The 20,234-nt window shown below is 46.0% G+C and overlaps 1 protein-coding gene across 1 annotated transcript; it reads left to right on the forward strand.

Moving 5' to 3' along the window:
* Nucleotides 1–4,807: 4,807 nt before the first annotated feature.
* LOC125112481 (uncharacterized) lies at nucleotides 4,808–10,397 on the forward strand. Its single transcript, XM_047754645.1, has 5 exons — nucleotides 4,808–4,884; nucleotides 6,944–7,236; nucleotides 7,293–7,617; nucleotides 8,452–8,776; nucleotides 9,723–10,397. The coding sequence occupies exons 1-4, from the start codon at nucleotides 4,808–4,810 to the stop codon at nucleotides 8,729–8,731; spliced, it is 975 nt and encodes a 324-aa protein (XP_047610601.1). The 3' UTR covers nucleotides 8,732–8,776; nucleotides 9,723–10,397.
* Nucleotides 10,398–20,234: the final 9,837 nt, after the last annotated feature.

The raw sequence follows: 20,234 nt of genomic DNA on the forward strand, positions 1-20,234 counted from the left end.
ATAATGTGAATGGAATCATTATGGCTGTTCCATTGATACGGTTCCTTCATTCAGGATCCTGGCCAAAGGAATAGCATGTCAATGTGTAAAATTCTAGCAAAGATAAGCCATTACAATGGAAATCGCGATGTGCAAAGTCTCATTGAAGCCAATGAAATTGAGTGTAATATCCATACTGCATTCTCATCTGCTTGCCCCAGGATTTAGTATGCGGCTCTGCATTGAAATGAGATTATGCATATAAAATGCCAATATAGAATACAATGCCCAATAAAACATTAGAAAAGCAACTTACAGCCCATATACATGGGCTTTACTTAAATGTGAACTTCATGTGCAAAATAAACCACAGCACCATCAGAACACTAAATCTATACAATGTCCTCGCTCTGGTTTTTCCTGCTGCTTTCTGTGTGATTCCCCCACCCCATGCCCCTCCTATCCAAACACAATTCTTTTAAGGGCACTCTTCAAATCATCTAACAATTCCCAAAGGGTATTCCGGGAGTCTCTTAAAGTGTCTTTCTAAACTAAAAGGCCCCAAACAATTTAAGTGCATTTTTGAATCAAAAATATCAGAAAGTATTTGGACTCCCAAACCTATGGGTGTGTGTATGTGTGTGTAAAAAAAGAAGAAAGGGACCAAAGAGAAAACGCCCCCACAGTGGATTACAAGGTTATGGGACAGGTCACTAGGAAAGGGAAATAAAACCCAATGTTAGGTTGGGCTTGTAAATTATGCACCTTTCAGGGAAAGCGGTTTTAAGGTCTCTTCACTCAAGGGTTTTTTCCCATCCATTTCGCTATTAATTCTTAACTCTTGGTAGGCAGCTCTTTAATGAGGTTGTTTGTGGCAGGTTAATTTTCTTCAATCTACTGAGCTCCTCATTTTCCCTTTTAAGTGCAGTGCTGCCTAGAGCTTTCAGTATTTTCCATACCAGAAAACAAAATAAACGTGAAGTTGCCGGGGCTGGGCTGAGAATTAAAGGCGTTACATGGACAGAAAACCAGAGGGCCTGGACAGATGGGAGTGGGAGGGTAGAAATCAGGCTGAGTTGAGGGCATGAGGGAGAGAGAATTCGGTCTTGGGAGAGCGATGACCCTGGGAGTGTAATATATTAAATATTGCAGCGATCGATTTCAATATCCCAAGTGGACACGGGAATAAAAATTCACCAACAAGCTGAAGTGATTAGGAATGCTTTGTTGAGGGGGAAAAAATGTGATTTTCTTTAGATCCTTTTTGTTCAGGTTAGAAGAGGCAGAGACAATCCAGGTCTAAGCTCTGGACTCCCAGTTTGGGATATAACTCTAAAGGTTAGTCCTATCTCAATGGGGCTTCTGCCTCGTGAAAAGATGGGCCTTTGTACTAACAAGGATTAAATATCAACCACAATTATGGGCTAGTGCCTCTAGGAGCTTTCCTCCAAAATCAGAGAAGGGTACACTTTGGGAAGGCTGCTCCTTTTCTGTGTATTAGTCTTTGTTTCAGTTGCTCTGGGACAAAGCACTTGCTTTTGCACAGCTCTTTCACTAAAATCCACGGGAAAATGCACAATATGGTTTACAGAGGGTTGATTCACAATAGAAGGACATAAAAACAGCCGTTGGTGCTATGTAAGGGAGAAATATTTTTAAAATGTCATTCTGGAGCCAAAAGTATGTAACTGTCATATATACAGGCACAAATACCCCCTGGTGCATATGATTTTGGTAGTGATTTCAGAATTGGGTGGGATTTTCTGATTCTTTTTCCACCAAATCCAGCTCTTAGACCTTCATACTATGAACTATATTTCTCTCAGTCCAGGAATCTGTTTAGGGATTTGGGGTAGTCACTGCAGTGGCTGCTTGGGGCAGGGGGTGTTATTTTCGGTCACAGACTAATGGGCAAGGCCTGGGCTCTTCACACTGGGGACACCGAGTCTGCTGCTAGGGGTACCCTGCTGGATGCCTGCACGGAGCAGTGGCGGCAGCCACCACAGCTGCTTGCTGCCTCCTCCTTCAGTGTGGTCGCTACAAATCTGGGAAAGAAATGCAGCATCATACAAAGGATTTCTTTAATGAGGATGAGTTTCTCAGAGTGGCTGGGGGGCTGTGGCTGTCGCTCAGGCCCTCTTTCCCTCTGCCAGGTCTTTCTCCACACTATTATATCCTTCCTTATACACCAGCCTGAGGTTGGAAGACAACCCCCCTCAACTCCTTGATAACCCAGAGGCTGATTTCTACTTTACCCTGGTAGCTGAGGAAGGATGGACTGGAAGGTCTGAGTAGGCTGGAATCCCTGAGGAGCGCAAAACCACAGATGTCGATAGACGTCTATCTCCCCCTCCCTTATCAGTCTTCTGGTCTTATGATCATCTTCCTCCACCCTAGTTAGATTGACTAGCTCCCACTTGGAGCATGGTCCTAGGGACTGGTCATACTACTGTATGAAGCTTTTCTTACCAGGAAATGGTCAAGGCAGTAGAAGGAACCCTAAGGCTCCTATTTCCTTTGACCCTAACTGGGGTCAACCATGGCTGGGTTAAGACGGAGGCTGGTTGTGCAGCAGAGCACTTAGGCTCCTGTGGAAAGATGACCGACTACAGGATGCCAATTCTCCCCTGTCAAGCTGTAATTTCCCTAGAGCTACATAGCTCCTTTCTCTCTTGAGGCTGGTTCTGGGAGCAAACTACCATTCAAAAAAGTTGCTTTGACAAGCTAGAGTTCTTGAAACCAGTTGTCTCTCTTCTTGAGGGTGGGAAAGACTGAGATGGGGACAACTGGATAAGAAATTACTCTGTTTTGCTGTGGTTACCCTTTGGCCTACTTTTATTTTGCATTTCTTCTCTTCTCCTTTTTCTTCATCATCAACATCAGTGTTGATGTCAGGAGGAATACCAGACTGAAAGTATCAGTAGACTTGCCCTGTGAGGACCTGCCGAAGCTGTCTTGAGACCTGGCCGTGTCTGGGCAGGTGGCTCTGAGGGCAGAGCTCCCCACTCTTGTGTGAGGAGAGGAAATCTGGAGAGAAGGAATCTTCTGGGTAGGGACTCTGTCCCAGGTCACCAAGGAGCAGGCTCTACATCCAGGCCCTAAGCTCTGGGATCCTGAAAACCTGCCCTGCTGTAGGATACCTGTTGCTTAAAGCTGCTTGGGGAGCCCTTGGGCCCCTGCCCTATTGTAGGTCTTGGGGGTTAGGTTTGGCTTCCCCAGGGGCTGCTGGATTCACCTGTCATTACGCTCACTGCCCAAGGACCCTGACGAACCTCCACAATGTGGGTTTGCAAAAGGGCGCTTAAGGTTCACTGATCTGTGTGTAGAACTTTGCAAAACTGCAAATAAGCGAGAAAACTTGTCTATTCTTGGGAGGGGAAATACAAGTTTGCACTTCACATGGAAGCATGAGAAAAAGAGGGGGAAAAAAAACTTCTGGCTAAAAGCCCCACTGTAATCTCCAGAACAATTTCATTTCCTCTGCAGCACCCTGACTACCCTAGCCGAGGCCTCCAAGAGGTCAGGGATGAGAAGGAGCTTAAAAGCGGGGGTGGGGAAGAAGAGAGGTGGCTAGGCCCTTGGCAAGGCCTCAGGTGAGGGCCAGGCCGGGTGGTGAAGAGGGGCTGGAAGGCCGCAGGAGGGGGGAGGGGCAGGGCCTCGTCATTCCGAAGGTTTTGGCGTTTTTCGAGAGGGCTTTTTCGCAGGAATTCGCACGGCCTGCCTCCGGGGCAGCGCACCCCCGCCCCTTCTTGCTGAGCAGGTCGCAGGGAGCTCGAGTTTCCGCCGAGGCCCTGCGCCGGGGCCGCTCGCGCTCCTCCCGCCTCGGAGCGCAGGCCTTTCCCGCTTGCTGAGAAAGGGAAAAGCGCGCGCCGGGTCACGCGGGTGGAGATCGTGTCTGTGCGGAGCCAGAGCTGTTCTTCTCGGAAGCCACACTGACCCCGGCCAGCCCTATACACTCGGGCGGGAGAGGGGGTCGCCGGGCAGTAGCTCCTGCGAAGGGCGGCCGAGATTCCCGGGTGTCGTGGGGCTGCTGGGAGCCGGCGGGCTGCAGAGAGAAGCAGGCCCCAGGCGGCTCGTTCTCTCCCTTCCAAAGGGTTTCTTGGAACTTTTGAACCCTTTACTTTAAAGTGATTGATCGTGTCCCACCAGAGAGCGGCTCCACCCCCCATCCCCATCTCCGCTGCCTCCCCTGATCACCGCGGCTCCTAGGGTGCGGGGAGGCCCGCGGGGGCCGGGGTCGCAGTATTCGGAGACGCGAGCCGCGAGCACCAGCATTTGTGTATGAATGCATGTCAAGCAGGCTGGGCCAGAGCGGATGTGGCGATTTTGGATGAGTCCTGGCGTAAGAGCCCATTAGGGGAGGGTCGGATCGCGTCTCTGCGCCCAGAACCCTCTATAAGTGAAAGGCGCAAGCGCCCGCTTTTCCCAGGAAACCATCCCGGCACGGCTACCTCCCTCAATGGAACTCCTCGCAGGAGCCGGGGTCCGCACTGGGAGCTTTCAGGGAACACAGGATGAAGGCTCATAGACTCCACGTGAAGTTGATCATTAATTTGGCCAGCTCTGAGCCAGTAACAAACTTAACGCGTCTGGCTTTGGGAATGTCCCGGAGCTGCGACCCAGGCGTGGATGACCCAGGACTGCGGATGGGAAATTCGAGTCTCGGAGGCTCTCGGACGTGTCTGAGGGGCTGGGCAGCACCCCCCCCCCCCCCAGGGGCAAAGGTTGGCTCTTCCTCGTCCCCAAATAAATTCTTGGTTAACTAGTGTAGACTAAACACATTAGTGTTATTAAATGGGGTAAAACAGACGGGGTTGAAAGCGGGGGCATGCCAACTGGACCCACACCCGGTCATACTTCTCTTCCGGTGACAAGTCAGGGTGCTTCCAACACGAAAATAGAAATGTAACATTCAACTGGACGAATTAATTTTTGACGGATTTACGGTATGATTTTCTTTCAAGCGGTATTCATTGGTTCTTTCCATCCATAGTGTGGTCCAAAGACAGAAATATAAACAAGCACTTTCTGCTTTGCGGAAACCCCTTAACAGTATCTCCCAAAGAAAGATCAAGACACTTTGTGAATTCTCCCCAGATAATGCCTCATATTCCGAATGACTGATCAGAGAACTCTGGTATTGTTAAATAAAATGAGAGGAAGGCGAGTGACGTGGGAGTCGAACAATGGCATTTCTGAATCAGTTTGCTTGATTGACGTTTGGGAGCTTCATGACCCCAGGGAATAGGACTCATTACGGTGAATACACCAAAACATCAACCAAGATTAGAACTCTAGATCCTGTTTTAATCCCATTTCAGTCTAAATTATAGTGGGAAATTATAAAATCCAAGAGGAGAGAATTATTCCATCATATATTGACCTAAAGTTTTAATTGCTCCAAGGGGGGGAATAAAAGTGGAAAGCCAATATTCTTTCCATCACTTTAGGACTCGCACTGACAATTAAGTAAAGGGTAAGAATTTGGAAGGGTAGGTACTAAGAATACTTATGTGGTATAAAACAGTTTATATTTATTTGGGGAGACAAGCTGGAGAAATGTATAGGGAGCTTTTATGCGTGTGTAAGAGAAAATATATAATCCTCCTCTATTGGATAAAAAGTGAGGATCATCAGTAAATTGATGCTAAGAAATGATTAAATGCCTTAAAGCTGGTGTCTAAATTTCCATTATTATTTAGAAGACTTCTCTGTTTCTCAGGAGGGGATTTTTTTTTTTAAGTCAAAATTGTTAAATGTGAATTTAATCCAGGAAATTGGTGAGAGCTGATGTTCAAGTTGGAAAAACAGAATGTGTTTGAGCAAAGTCTATTCTCAACCACAGAAAAGTGTGAAATAGAGTGGGCCCTGTGTTAGGTGGGAGTATAGTCCATTGCAACTTCACATTACAAAAAATGTTGATTCTTCAATGGACCTTATGCTCAAATCTCAAAAACTTGAAAGATTGGAAGTCTTAAGTATTATATATTAAATTTAACTGATAGAATACAGAAAGACAAAACTGTGGTTAAAGATGTTATTATGCTGTATTCTAATTTTCAGCATCTAATTACAGCAAAGGGAAATGTAACAGGAGTACATAAAAGTAGACCAAATATGTTATAAATTATGGAATAGAAAGGATTGTTGCACAATACAGGTTCACAATCTTATATTTTGAGGGGCAGATTTTAAAGAGAAGCCTCTCTGTTGCATGGGAACTGGGAATCATAAGAATTATTTATGCAAGGAACAAAAATTAATTATTAGGAATTCAGTAATCACCAAATAAACTCTGAGCTTTGAGGTTAAAAATAGAAGACTATCTTCATGTTCAATTATACAGTATCAATTACTAATACAACTGATGTTTCAGCATCTCCATGAGACCAGATACCATCTTCTATGGAGATATCTTGGTATTAATTAATGACTGCTTTATTCTCATTATTCACAAGGAAAAATAGGGGTCGTGTCACATTAAAATTAAGATTATCTTAGTTTATCTGGGCTCTTAAACAAAGATCATTCAAAGTAATTATATTTTGAATTAACAAAGGTAGGCAATTTATCTCGGGTTTTTTTTTTTTTGGTTCAAAGACAAAAAATAAAGATAAAAAATCAGCAAAATTTCATTTTGAAGATAGAAAGAACCAAACAAACATGTCTTGACTTTTGCAATATTTCCCTTGCTAAAGGGGGAATGAGGGAACTATAAAAGACGTGACTTTGCAAAGTCAAGTCCTTTTTAAAAGACTCAGATCGAAATTCTTGCTATGCAACAAGGATTCAGGTTTGATTAATTTTCTGCAAGCGACGTGACAGCGGTGTTTTAAAAGATTAATTAAAATTGAAGTGATACGGAGCAGGAATTCAACCTGCAGAGGCGTCCCAGGCGCCTTGGGGGGGCTTTGCAAGCGAGTCCCAAGCCCAAACTATGGGCTTTCCCGAGCCTGGGACGCAGCTCCCTGTCTCCTGGAGAGGAACGCGGAATTTGGCAAGGCGCCCGCCTGGCCGCCTGGCATCCCGAGCTGGCCGCCAGCTCTCGGGGGTGGGGACGGGGTGTGTCCCGGGGAACCCGCTGCCTTGAGAACTGCTGGCGCAGCTTTCGATCAGCCAGTGAGGTCCAGGGCCACTCCGAGAGGCCGGAGGAGACTCCAGGCAGCCTAGAGCTGACGGCCCCAGGCTGCGTCCAATTTCCGGGGGGAGGGGACACCGATTTTGTACCTGGGCTCACGTGGAGCCCCCTCCAGGGTCGTGAGCGTGGGAAGCGCGTGGATAGCGCTCTAAGAAGACGCATCCCCAGAGCTGAGGACGTGGAGGGCTCGGTCGTTGGGCTGCGGCTGCCGGGCCAGGGAACCGGCCTGCTGGGCTGTCCTGCCTCTTGGGCTCGGACTCGGGATTCCGGGAGGCCCTTCGCTGCTCTGCCGCCCAGCCACGTCCCCCTACCTTTTCGCTCACTTTCCCGCCCGGCTTCTCCCCTCCCCCCGCATCCCTGTGCCCTCGCTCCCCTCCGCGACGCTTCGCCCGAGTAAGAAATCAGCGGCGTGCAATTGTAACTGTACTCAAGGAGACACAATCGCGGGAGCTCTCGGGGTCGCGCGCGGCGGAGAGGCGCTGCGGATGGCGCCCCAGAGGGTGGGTGGGGGAAGCAGGGGGCGTTTGTTTGCAATTCGCCTCCCCTCGGCGCCAAGTACGGTGTCCCCTTCTCTCCACCTGGGGGCAGGGGTCCGGACCGTGAGGCCGAGCCGCGCGGGGCCCTCTCTTGGCTGAGTCGGCGGGATAGGTTCTGCGCCCGTGGGTCCCCGGCTGCGCGGTGGGGGCGCCCGCCGGGCGGCCTCCCGGCTGGGTCAAGCCTCCGCCCAGCGGCGACGCAGGGAAACCCCTGCCCCTGCGGCGGGTCCTAGGGGACACATCCTGAAAGGATCCCTGGGGGTTCTCCGCGCTGCGGAGGCGACACGGTTTCTCCCACCCCTCCCGTCTGCCTCTCCCACCCTCTTCCCGGAGACCTCGGAGTGGCGAGAAGTGGGAGGGGAGGCGGGTAAACAGAAGGCGAAGGCCTGGGAGCCGGAGCTGGGGGAATCAGGGTCGGAAAGGAGGCACTGAGACGCGGAGAAGAGGCCGCGGGGCCAGGCGGGCTCGGCTTAAGAGGGCGGGGTGGGGGGCGAGGCGAGAGTCCCTTCCCTTCCCTTCCGAGTGGCGCAAGGGCCCCTCTTCCCCGGGGAACCCCCACCCAGCAGCTTCCAACCTCGAGAACAAAGGGTTTGGGAAGCACGGTCGGGGTTGGGGAGCAGAGGTGGAGGGAGGCAGGAAGGCAGGCGGTGGGGGCAGGGGAGGGTGCCTCGCCACATTTCCTCTCGCGGCCGAATGACGGAAAGCTCCCTACAGCAAACGCCTCACCGAGGCCGCTTCAAAATCCAGAGGGCTCGGGTTCCTTACCTAACGGCTGCACTCGCTCCCTTCCTCCCCCAGCGTCCCCACCCCCTCCGGGGACTGCGGCCCGGGAGCTGCAAGGCCGGCGGCGCACCGCGACGCGGACGGAACAGCGGGGCAGCAGCGCCTCCTGCAGGTGCCGTGCGCCTCCGCAGCCGCCGCGCCGCGCCGGCTCTTAAGGTGGAACCGGCCTCCTTTCCCACCCGCGCGTTCGGCTCTTCCGCAGCAGTGCTTCCACCCGCCGCAAGCCTCGCGCGAGAAGCTGGCCAGGCCACCCCGAACTGTCGGAGTCTGCTGGTTCCTGCTACTCCTTCCCTGATCCCTTGGTCTCACTACCTGCAGGTCTTCGTCCGTGGATGCCCAGGTATCGATTTCGACAACCACAATTGATAACTCCCTGCTGGTTATAAAAGGATGCGTAAGTCACGAGTCCGGGCGTAAAGACCAAAACAGCGTTTCTTTAACTGAAGAGCAAACTTTTATTTTCGTTTATTAAAAGCAGAAGGCCAGCGGGAAAGGGTCGCCAAGGGTTGTTGACTTGTCCATGGGTCTTTCTACTCCAAATGTTCAGGATGAGACTGGCCGGTCCGGGAATAGCATTTGACGCGCACAACTTGCAGACTCTTGGGAAGGTGCGGGTGCAAGGGGACGGAAAGGCGCTGGGGCCCCGTAGGAAACCCCTCCTTCTTTATCTCCAGGTTCAGCTTACTCTGGCTCCGATGCTTTGTTTATTTGGTGAAAGCAAGGAACCTGTAGAGTATCGAAGAGCAGATTTTCTTTCTTTTTTTTTAACTAAACGTGCCTGTGCGTGTAAACTCATCGTTTCTCGGGTATAAGTAACCTCAGCGAACTCGAGATTCTTGGGGAAAACCTACGAGCCCCGAGCGGGGCACAACAAGCCAACTCTGGTTCCGGTGCCATCTGCAATAAATTCCTTTCCTCCGCTCTTCCTTCCGTGCCCTGGAGAGGGTCCCCCCTGGGGTTGTCCCAGGATTCCTGCACACCCAGGATCCGGAGTCTCCAAGTCGGGTCCCAGAGCCGGTAGGGCGGGGGGGGGGGGGGGGGGGGGAGGCAGCGAAGGCCGCGGGAGGGAAGTTTACCGGCACAGTGGGAACCTGCCAGTGCCCCCGCGCGCAGCCTAGGCCCCGCCCTGCTGGGCTCCGCCCCAGAGAAGCCGAGCCCTGGGTCGGGCCACAGCGGGAGATGCTCGCTCCGGCAGGTGTCTTGGGGTCACGCCTACCCCGGGGGTTGCAAACCGCAAGCGAAAGTCGAGAAGGGCTAGAGCTTTCTCTCTAATCCGTTTTACACAGTGAAAACCGCAAAGCTGTCGCCTAGCCGGCCACTTTTTAATTGGGAGGCAAACAGACGAAAAGCCAAACAAACGCTCTGGAGCTGACTCTCTTTCTTGGTGTTTTTCCTTCTCAACGAGAAGCCCGCTCTCTGGTGAAGAGGGAAACGGATCTGCATGTTCGCTCCTTTTGGGGTCTGGACTGGCGGCGTCCCCAGCGCGTGGGGCGGCCTGGACTGAGCCCGCTCACCACCCTCTTCCCGCGACTCGTGGGTTTTCACGCGCACCCCGTCTCTTCACGGGTCACACCGAGGCCACACGCACCGTGCAAGCTCCATCCCGCGCTTTTTCGCTCGGGCTCAAGGGTCTGTGCTTGGGTATTGGGAGCTCTGAGTGCTTTAAATCGTTCCCAGACTCAGGTTCCCGCGCAGCCAGGGGCGGGAGGGGTATGGGTTTGGGCCGCCAGGCCGGGAGCTCGGAGATCCCCCCAAGCCGACCACAAGAAGCACTTGCAGACGCTCAGTTGTCTTTGGGGACACACTGCGCGGCGCTGGAGCAAACTCTCAGCCTACCGCTAGCTGTGTGTGTGTGTGTGTGTGTGTGTGTGTGTGTGTGCGTGCGCGTGTGTGCGCGCGCGCTCCCGCGCCCGCGCGCGCTCAGTCCCTAGGGAAACCCTCCAGAGAAAACGAAGAGCAGAAGGGGGTGGGTAGGGTGGGGGTTCAGGTGGGCCGAGTCCCAGGAGAGTGGGTGTCCCCTTACCACGTTGATGTGTTAAGAAGGATCCTACGTGGAAAATACTGTTTAGTCAAACTTGTGGTCGTGGATGTACAAGGAGGGAAAGAAGGCAAAAGAAAGGAGACAGATCTTATTAAAAAAAAAACAGTAACAAGAGTTCCCGTCGTGGCTCAGTGGTTAACGAATCCGACTAGGAACCATGAAGTTGTGGGTTCCACCCCTGGCCTTGCTCAGTGGGTTAAGGATCCCGCATTGCCGTGAGCTGCAGTGTGGGCTGCAGATGCAGCTGGGATCCCGCGTTGCTGTGGCTGTGGTGTAGGCCGGCGGGTACAGCTCCGATTAGACCCCTAGCCTGGGAACCTCCATATGCCGCAGGAGCGGCCCAAGAAACGGCAAAAAGACAAAACAAAAACAAAACCAAACAAACAAAAAACAGTAACAGCAACAAAAAACTGGGGAAAACGGAGTGGTCAGATTTTGGAGAGGGACGGGGGTAAGGATGGAGGCTTTCTTTTTTTTGTTCCTTACAAGCCTGAGCACTTTTTTTCTAAATCAAAATACAGAGAGGCCATCCTTCTTGGAGCCTGGTTAGGTAACTGAGAGATAGTGCTCATTAGTTCATTTTTAAAGCATTTGCTGAGTTGAGCAAAATTTTTAGAAGGTTCTTTCTCACCAGCCTCTGCTTGAGCTCAGCTCATCTTGATTTAAAGCAGATTTGAGATAAAAATTTCAGAAGAGAAAATGTGTGTACATATATGCACATGCGACAGAGTTTATATTCCCTCTAGCCTATATCTAAGACAAGCAATTCTACAGTAAACTATAGATGATGGCTGATTTTTTTTTTTTCCTCTAGTAATGTATTGTCACCAGAGAGAAGCTCCTGGCTATCTTTCTCTCCACTCCCCATTAATAAGTCTAAGATAAATCTCATACCAATGTGGCTCTTTCCGGCTTGCTTTCCCACACATGAACACACACACAGAATATACATTATGTGCAGACTTTTCCCTAATCACTCTGTAATGTATCATTTATAAATCCATGTTTATTCAAATTTCCATTGAAATTTGGAACATGTTGAGTACCTAACTTTTGTTCTTCGTGGTGTGTGCATTTGATCAAGGATCTTCCGTAAACCAATAAAATGATTATCTTTACTTGGAATTTGTTTCTTTGTGATTAAATGGAAAATAGCTTAATGAACAGTTTAAATGGTATTTTTATATCAAATAATCAACAAATAATAAAAAACAAACTTTAGTTTCCACATGTTCAGAATGATGGCTTTCCATCTGCAGTTATATTTGGCAAGACTACTTTGTATTAATCGAAAATGACTAAAACTTGTATTCTGTGTAGAGAGGCTTATTCACTGAGCTTTAACTCCAACAACTTAAACTATCTGGTTCAAATTACTTAAGTCATCCCTACTGAAGAAGGGATTGGAAAATTAGAAACTGGAATAATTTGGGTTTTGGCCTTTTCATAAAGCTTTAATTAAATCTGATTTTTATAAAAAATAAAACTAAAATATATTATCCCTTAAGTGGTCTTGTAGAATAAGAAGTGATCATTATTAAAAAATGAGTACCCAAAGTATATTTTAATGAAACTAGATGATACAAATATAAGTATTGTTGCTTTCCCAGTGATTTTTCTCTCAAATGTAAGACATGTAGGATGCCAGATCATATACTTTAATGTGTTCTGATACTAAAAAAACCATTGCTGCTTTTCTCAGAGGAGCACAGTTATTTAGAGGCAATGCCAAAATCATTAGATAGGTTTCATCTTTCCTATCACATCATTGTCTACATGAAATTCCATCTTAGGAAATATGCAAGAATATTATATTTGTTTCAGAAGCTTGAAAATACAATAAAATTTGAAATATTAAAAATATGACTCTCAGTTGACAGTATCTTAAAAGTCACAGAGGTATCTCTCTCTTTTTGAGATGGCTTTAATAATGACCAACTTTAATAATGTTGGAAAATAAGGAAAGATTTCAATAGCGGGCAAGATTTGATGAATGGATACACGGAACAATGAAGCTATTGACAAAACATGCTAACTTTTAGAATTCTATCTAAATTATTCTTTTTTCCTTCCAGTGCAGAGGAAGAAACCCAAGTACATCAATGTTCATCAGATGTAGGGTAAGAAAAATGTGTGTGGGTGACAGTCAATGGACTGTGACTGTAATATGGTTGTTAGTGTAGGTGAGTGAGTGCACTGAAACATTGGTTCCTATTTTAAAAAGCTCTCTGGTCCTCAGTGGAAACAGGGAAGTTTGTAGAAAATTGGAGCCAAGAAGGAAAAGGGGGAAGGAAGGCTAAAAAAAGATTAAAGGAAATTCAAAAATTAAAAAACTATTTGTTTTCTGTTTTAGATTTGAGTTTAGTCAATCTAAAATCCTGCTAGCTTTTTAGGTGAAATAAATGGAATGTTGCTTAATAGGCAGACGCTCTGGCACATTTTCTTCTTATAGGATCTGATTCCTGGCATTCAAAGGAAACTAGGATTCAAGTTAGTATTAGAACTTGAATTTGTTCTGCGAGAGTGAAAATTGGTTCCATTAGGCATCAGTCACAGAACCCTTACAGACCTGGCTAGAGCTGTGGATATGATGTTACCAATAAGCTGAAATAATAAAGTCTTAAGTAATGCTGGATATGCTTTGGGAAGCCATCCAGGGGGTTTTAATTTTTTTTTTAATGAAAGTTTCCTAATTTTATAGTTCTAATAAAACTGGGACAAATCTGATGAAGGTCATCAGGGCAAATGAAACCTTAATGCTTGAGCCTTTGGAGCTAACATAAGAATAACTTAAAATGCAAAATATTCAGTTGTGTGCAACCTTTAGCATGGATTCATTCCTGGACATTTTTCTTATATGCTTGCCCATTCACTGTAGATTTATAGTGTTCTTCGAAAGAAGTGATACATCAGACAGATATATCTAAAAACTTAAAAGGTAGTGTCTGACTATACAAATGAAAATCTGAACAACAACAGACACTAAAAGGAAAATTAACCATAACTTAAATGAACAATTCTACCCAATATGTTAAGAGGAATGGGGAAAATAAAAATATGCATGTAATTAAAGAATTCATAATTTTTTAAATGTAGGAGGGCTTCAAATAAATTCAATTCACAAGACACATGTGGATTTATGTATATAAATATAATGATCACTCCTTAATAAAACTGAATAGAACCCCAGAGTCTTCCTCATATGAAAATATTTGATAGCTGTCATTAAATAATTAATTTACATTATAAATTTTTAAAAAAAAATTGCTTATAAGAAATAGAATATTACACGCAATAGAAAAATTAAAATAGGAGTTCCCATCGTGGCACAGTGGAAACAAATCTGACTGGGAACCATTAAGTTGGGGTTTGATCCCTGGCCTTGCTCAGTGGGTTGAGGATTCAGCGTTGCCATGTGGTGTAGGTCACAGATGTGACTTGGATCCTGAGTTGCTGTGGCTGTGGCCGGCAGCTACAGCTCCGATTGGACCCCTAGCCTGGGAACCTCCATATGCCGTGGGTATGGCCCTGAAATGACAAAAAAATAAAAAAATAAAAAAAAATAAATTTAAATTGTCTTAATTCATTATAGATTTTTTTTCTCTTTTTGTCTTTTGTTGTTGTTGTTGTTGTTGTTGTTGTTGTTGCTATTTCTTGGGCCGCTCCCGTGGCATATGGAGGTTCCCAGGCTAGGGGTTGAATCGGAGCTGTAGCCACCGGCCTGCACCAGAGCCACAGCAACGCGGGATCCGAGCCGCATCTGCAACCTACACCACAGCTCACGGCAACGCCGGATCGTTAACCCACTGAGCAAGGGCAGGGACCGAACCGGCAACCTCATGGTTCCTAGTCGGATCCATTAACCACTGCGCCACGACGGGAACTCCAGTGGTCATGTTTTGATGTGAATATTAATTCAAACTTAAAAGCATTTATGGATAACTCAGAAAGCTTACTAACTTTAGTTATTTTCTTATTCTGGAGTCACTGCCACCAGATTCTTAACTTCTTTTGTCTACAATGTCTGATTTTCAAGACATTTAAAAACAAATGCTACCTTCAACAATTTTTTTTTTTTTTGGTCTTTTTGTCTTTTAAGGGCTGCACCCACAGCATATGGAGGTTCCCAGGCTAGGGGTCTAATCGGCACTGTTGCTGCCGGCCTACACCATAGCCACAGCTACGCGGGATCCAAGCCGCATCTGTGACCTACACCACAGCTCACAGCAGCAACACAGGATCATTAACCCACTGAGTGAGGCCAAGGATCAAACCCGAAACCTCATGGTTCCCAGTCAGATTCGTTAACCACTGCGCCATGATGGGAACTCCTTCAACAATTTTTTTGAATTTGGAAGCTAAACTAAGCCTGTTCAAGTCTTTAGTTTTATTTATTTATTTTAAAATTTACCGTTTTTTGGAGAGAGGATTAAGATGGCGGAATAGAAGGACTGGAGCTCAACTTCTCTCCTAAAAACAACAAAATTCACAACTAAAGGCTCAGCAATCTCCACCCAAATGGACCAGAAACCTTAAAAAAGATACCCTACTCCAGAAGAAAAAGAGGAGGCCACATCAAGAGGTAGGAGGGGCGATTTTGTGATATAAACAACCCCATACCTACAAGGTGGGAAGCTCCACAGACTGAAAACTAACTGGTTCACAGAGACTCACCTGCAGGAGTGAGAGTTCTGAGCCCCACATCAAACCCTCACGTGTGGGGATCTGGCACTGGGAGAAAGAGCCCCTGGAGCATCTGGCATTGAAGGCCAGTGGGGTTTGTGTGCAGGAGCTCCACAGGTCTGGGGGAAATGGAGACCCCATTCTTAAAAGGCACACACGGACTTTCACATGCACTGGGTCCCAGGGCAGAGCGAGGTCTCCATAGGAATCTGGGTCAAACCTGACTGCAGTTCTTGGAGGATCTCCTGGGAAAACAGGGGTGAGTGTGGCTTGCTGTGAGGGACGGAGATTGAAAGCAAAGCTCGGGAATATTCAGCAGCCAGCCTTTCTCTGGAGGTGGCCATTTTGGGAAAACCTGGCCCCACCCATCAGGCAGCTCTGAGAAGCCCCAGGGCAAACAACAATCCAGGTGGGATCACAGCCCCGCCCCTCAGTAAACAGGCAGCCTAAAGACCCCTCAGGCACACAGCTGCCTCTAATCCCATCCAGAGACTAAGCCTCACCCACCAGAGGGATTAGAATCGGCTCCACCTACCAGGGGGCAGGCATCAGTCCCTCCCATCAGGAAGCCTACAGCAAGCCCCCATACTGATTTCAGCCACAAGAGGGGCAGACACCAGAAGTAAGAGAGGCTACAACTCTATTATCTGTAAAAAGGTCACCACACCAAAAACCTATAAAAGTAAAAAGACAGAGAACTATAACTCAGATGAGGGAGAAAGGAAAAGCCCCCAGAAAATCAGCTAAGTGATGAGGAGATTCTCAGCCTCCAGGAAAAAGACTTTAGATTGTTGATGCTAAAGATGATTCAAGACATTGGAAATAAACGGGAGGCAAAGATGGATAACTTACAGGAAACACTGAGCAAAGAGATACAAGATATGAAACTTAAATAAGAAGAGATACAAAATACAATAAATGAAATAAAAAATTCACTAGAAGCAACTAACAGCAGAATACAGGAGGCAGAAGAACAAATAAGTGAGGTGGAGGACAGATTAGTGGAAATTATGGATGCACAACAGAAAAGAGAAACAAGATTGAAAACGAATCAAGAGAGTCTCAGAGAACTCTGGGACAATGTGAAATGCAACAACATCCATATTATAGGGGTGCCAGAAGGAGAAGAGAGAGAGAAGGGGACAGAAAAAATATTCCAACAGATACTAGCCTGAAAACTTCCCTAACATAGGAAAGGAACCACTCACTCAAATCCAGGAAGCACAACGAGTACCATATACTATAAACCCAAGGAGGAATATACCGAGACACATATTAAACTAATCAAAATTAAAGACAAAGAGAAAATCTTGAAAGCAACTAGGGAAAAGAAACAAATAACATACAAGGGAACCCCGATAAGGTTATCTAAGGTTATCAGCAGATTTTTCAGCAGAAACTCTGCAGGCCAGAAGGGAGTGGCATGATATACTTAGCGTGATGAAAGGAAAAAACCTCCAACCAAGATTACTCTACCCAGCAAGGCTCTCATTCAGATTTGAAGGAGAAATCAAAACCTTCACAGATGGAGTTCCCGTCGTGGCGCAGTGGTTAACGAATCCGACTAGGAACCATGAGGTTGCCGGTTCGGTCCCTGGCCTTGCTCAGTGGGTTAACGATCCGGCGTTGCCGTGAGCTGTGGTGTAGGTTGCAGACGCGGCTCGGATCCCGCATTGCTGTGGCTCTGGCGTAGGCCGGTGGCTACAGCTCCGATTCAACCCCTATCCTGGGAACCTCCATATGCCGCGGGAGTGGCCCAAGAAATAGCAAAACAAAAAAAAAAAGACAAAAAAAAAACCTTCACAGATAAGCAAAAGCTGAGAGAACTCAGCAACACTCAACCAGCCTTACAACAAATACTAAAGGAACTTCTCTAGACAGAAAAGAAAACAGCAACAGGAAACAAAAACACCACAAATGACAAGGCTCACCAGTAAAGGTATACATACAGTAAAGATATGAAATCATCCATGCACAATTATACCACCAAAATCAGAAAACATGAGAAGAGGAGGGTATAAATGCAGGACACTGGAGATGAGCTTGCAATTAAGAGAACAACAACTTAAAACAATCTCATATACATAGAGACTCATATCAAAACTTCAGAATAACTGCAAACCAAAAATCTGCAATTGATACACAAACAAGGAATCTCTGAAAAAGAAATATATCTCACAGTAAATAAGTGCATAATCCACCATGAAGGGGGTCATTTGACATCATTTTTGGAATGCTGAAGTCTTCTTAGATCTGATTCTGATTTCCTCTCCATCAAAGAATTTATGATAATTATAATTAGATAATGCAACTGTACAATTAAATAATATAGTTCTACAATTGTATTATTTATAACCATTTCTCTCCATGGTACAATGTAAGGTCTATAATGTCTTGTTTATCACATCACCTAGAATGGTGTAATGCCTATATTGAAGAATCAATAAGATGTAACAAATTGTGAGGACATATTTATATAGTTACACTGTTTTTTAACCAATTTATGCATTTTATATTTTACTTATTTTCAGAGGGCGTATTTTTTTTTTTTGTCTTTTTAAGGCCGCACCCTCAGCACATGGAGGTTCCCAGGCTAGGGGTCAAATCAGAGCTGTAGCCGCTGGCCTACACCACAGCTCACGGCAACGCTGGATCCTTAACCGACTGAGCAAGGCCAGGGATCGAACCCGCAACCTCATGGTTAACAGGATTCGTTAACCACTGTGCCACCAAGGGAACTCCTCAGAGGGTGTATTATTTTTGTTATTCTTACCAGTTAAGTTATTCTTTTTATTATGTTATATAAAATATTTAATGGTATATAAAGCTTTCTTCTTTATAAATTTTAGTTGCATAATATACACAATTTTAATATAATCCTAATTTTTAAAGAAAAATTAAAATGTAATAGATAATACTAAATAGTAAAGATGAAAGCCATACAAAATGGGATAAAGTATAGAACAAATTTCCTATTTGTCTCAGCATATTTTCCATTCCACTTCTCCAGAGGGATTTCACTTAATCTTTTTAAGATCCATGATATAATAATCTGTGTGAATGTAATTGTGTTTAAATATATGTATTTTATTCTGTAAAAAAAAATAAAATAAAAATTCAAAAAAAAATTAAATAAAATTTACCCTTTTTTGGTGGGGGGGAGCCCAGCAGCTTGTGGAAGCTCCCAGGCTAGGAATCAAACCCATGCCCCAGCAGCGACCCAAGCCGCTGTAGTGACAACGAAGGATCCTTAACCCGATGCACCACAAGGGAATTCCACAAGTTTTTAAACTAATGGTTAAAAATAGATAGTAGTTTGCATTTCTTTTGCCAATCAAGGAAAAATAAATTGAGGAATAGTTCTCTGAATAAATTCAGGTTTTTGTTTTTTTTTTCCTCTTTGTGTTGGTGATTCCGCATAGTGCTTTGCCTCAGTAAGAAATATGTGAAGGCCTCTTGTTGACGGGGGAGGGAAGTAGCTCTGGGAGTTCCCATTGTGGTGCAACAGGATCTTGGTGTCTTGGGATCACTGGGAAGCAGTTTGATCCTGGGCTGAGGAACTCCATATACTCCATATGCCAAGGGGTAGCCAAAAAAAAAAAGGAGTTCTTTAAAAACAGGTAGACTTTACCAGAAGCTGCATGTCAGAGTCTACTCACCTGGCTTCCCTGACCCCTGGCCTCCCCACCAAGATTCAGGTGAGATTGCTTTGCCCTATATTGCTCTTCTCAGGTGTGGAAAAAAAATACAATAGGCAGTTCCAGGAGTGTTGCATTTGACAGCTTGTCTCAGAGGACTTAATAGTCTAGGTGGCAACTGGCCAAAATAAGTAGGAAACTCAGGTAACTGCCAAGCTCCAATACTGATGAAAGTGCTGCCACAGCTAACTAGAGAGCTGAAGGAGAGTTTTCACATTAAAAAGAACTAGGAGGAGGTCTCTTGGGGTGCAGAGGGTTAAGAATCCCACGTTGTTACTGCAGTGGCTCAGGTCACCACTGTGGCAGGGGTTCAACCTCTAGCCTGGGAACTTCCACATGCCACGGATGAGGCCAAAACAAAACAAACAAAAAGAACTAGGAGTTGAATGACCGGGGGTGAAAGACAACTATTCCTGGTGTCTGTGTAAGGGAAGGATGACTATGTCTTGATATCTATAGCAATCTTATAAAAAAAGCAATTTTAGAATTGATTAAAAATATTATAGCTATTTCAGCATAGCTTTATTTGAACTTTGCTTCCATTCATGCTTTAGGAATCAGAAGCACATGACTAAAAATTCTTACCTTTGAGCTATGAAAATAAGGTAATACGGAACCAAAAAAATCGTTTTAATGGCTGAAGTTTATCCCATTGCAGAATACACAGCCCTTTGCAATGTGACTTTGCTACTCCCATCAGGGAACAGAATTCCTCCTCTACTCACTGAAGCCTAGGCTGGCCTTGTGACTTTCTTTGACCAATTGGATATGGTGGAGGTGATGTCATACAGGTTTTGGAATTAAGGACTGGAGAAACTGCAAAAAAGTTTGCAAAAAAACCTATGCAGAAGTTCCACCTTTGCCTCTTGGAATACCATGGCACAAAGAAGAGTGAGATGAAAGATTGTGAGAAAAGAGAGGGGCCCAGCCCCCGGCACATCTGGGAGCTGAATGCCACTATAGGAATGAACCAGGCAAAATCAGCAGGAGAAACACACAGCCAACAGAATCATGAAAAATAATAAATCTTGTTGTTTTACGCCACTAAGCTTTGAGGTGGTTTGTTGCCTAGCAGGCCAGAACTTATGATCCTTAACCCAATGTGCCCGGCTGGGGATGAAACCAGTGAACCCACAGGGATAAGCCAGATCGTTAACCCACTGCCCCATAGCAGCAACTTCCCCATTTAACCATTTTTAGGTGTACAGTTCAGCAGTATTAAGTACAATCACACTGTTGTACAAGTGTCACTACCACCCATCTCCAGACCTCTTTTCACCTTGCAAAACTAAAACTCTGCACATATTAAACGATTCCCTATTCTTCCCCTCTCCACACCCCCTTACCGTCACCATTCTGCTTTCTGTCTCTATGTA

The sequence above is a fragment of the Phacochoerus africanus genome, chromosome 12 (genome assembly GCF_016906955.1).
Source record: "Phacochoerus africanus isolate WHEZ1 chromosome 12, ROS_Pafr_v1, whole genome shotgun sequence".
Classification (NCBI taxonomy): Eukaryota; Metazoa; Chordata; class Mammalia; order Artiodactyla; family Suidae; genus Phacochoerus; species Phacochoerus africanus.

Excerpts from the sequence above, each read along its gene's own strand:
- LOC125112481 (XM_047754645.1), top strand. The coding sequence starts at position 4,808 with ATGCCAACTGGACCCACACCCGGTCATACTTCTCTTCCGGTGACAAGT. Across the intron at positions 4,885-6,943 it reads TCCAACACGAAAATAGAAAT|CTCCCTGTCTCCTGGAGAGG; the intron begins GTAACATTCAAC and ends CCTGGGACGCAG. Across the intron at positions 7,618-8,451 it reads TGCGGATGGCGCCCCAGAGG|CGTCCCCACCCCCTCCGGGG; the intron begins GTGGGTGGGGGA and ends TTCCTCCCCCAG.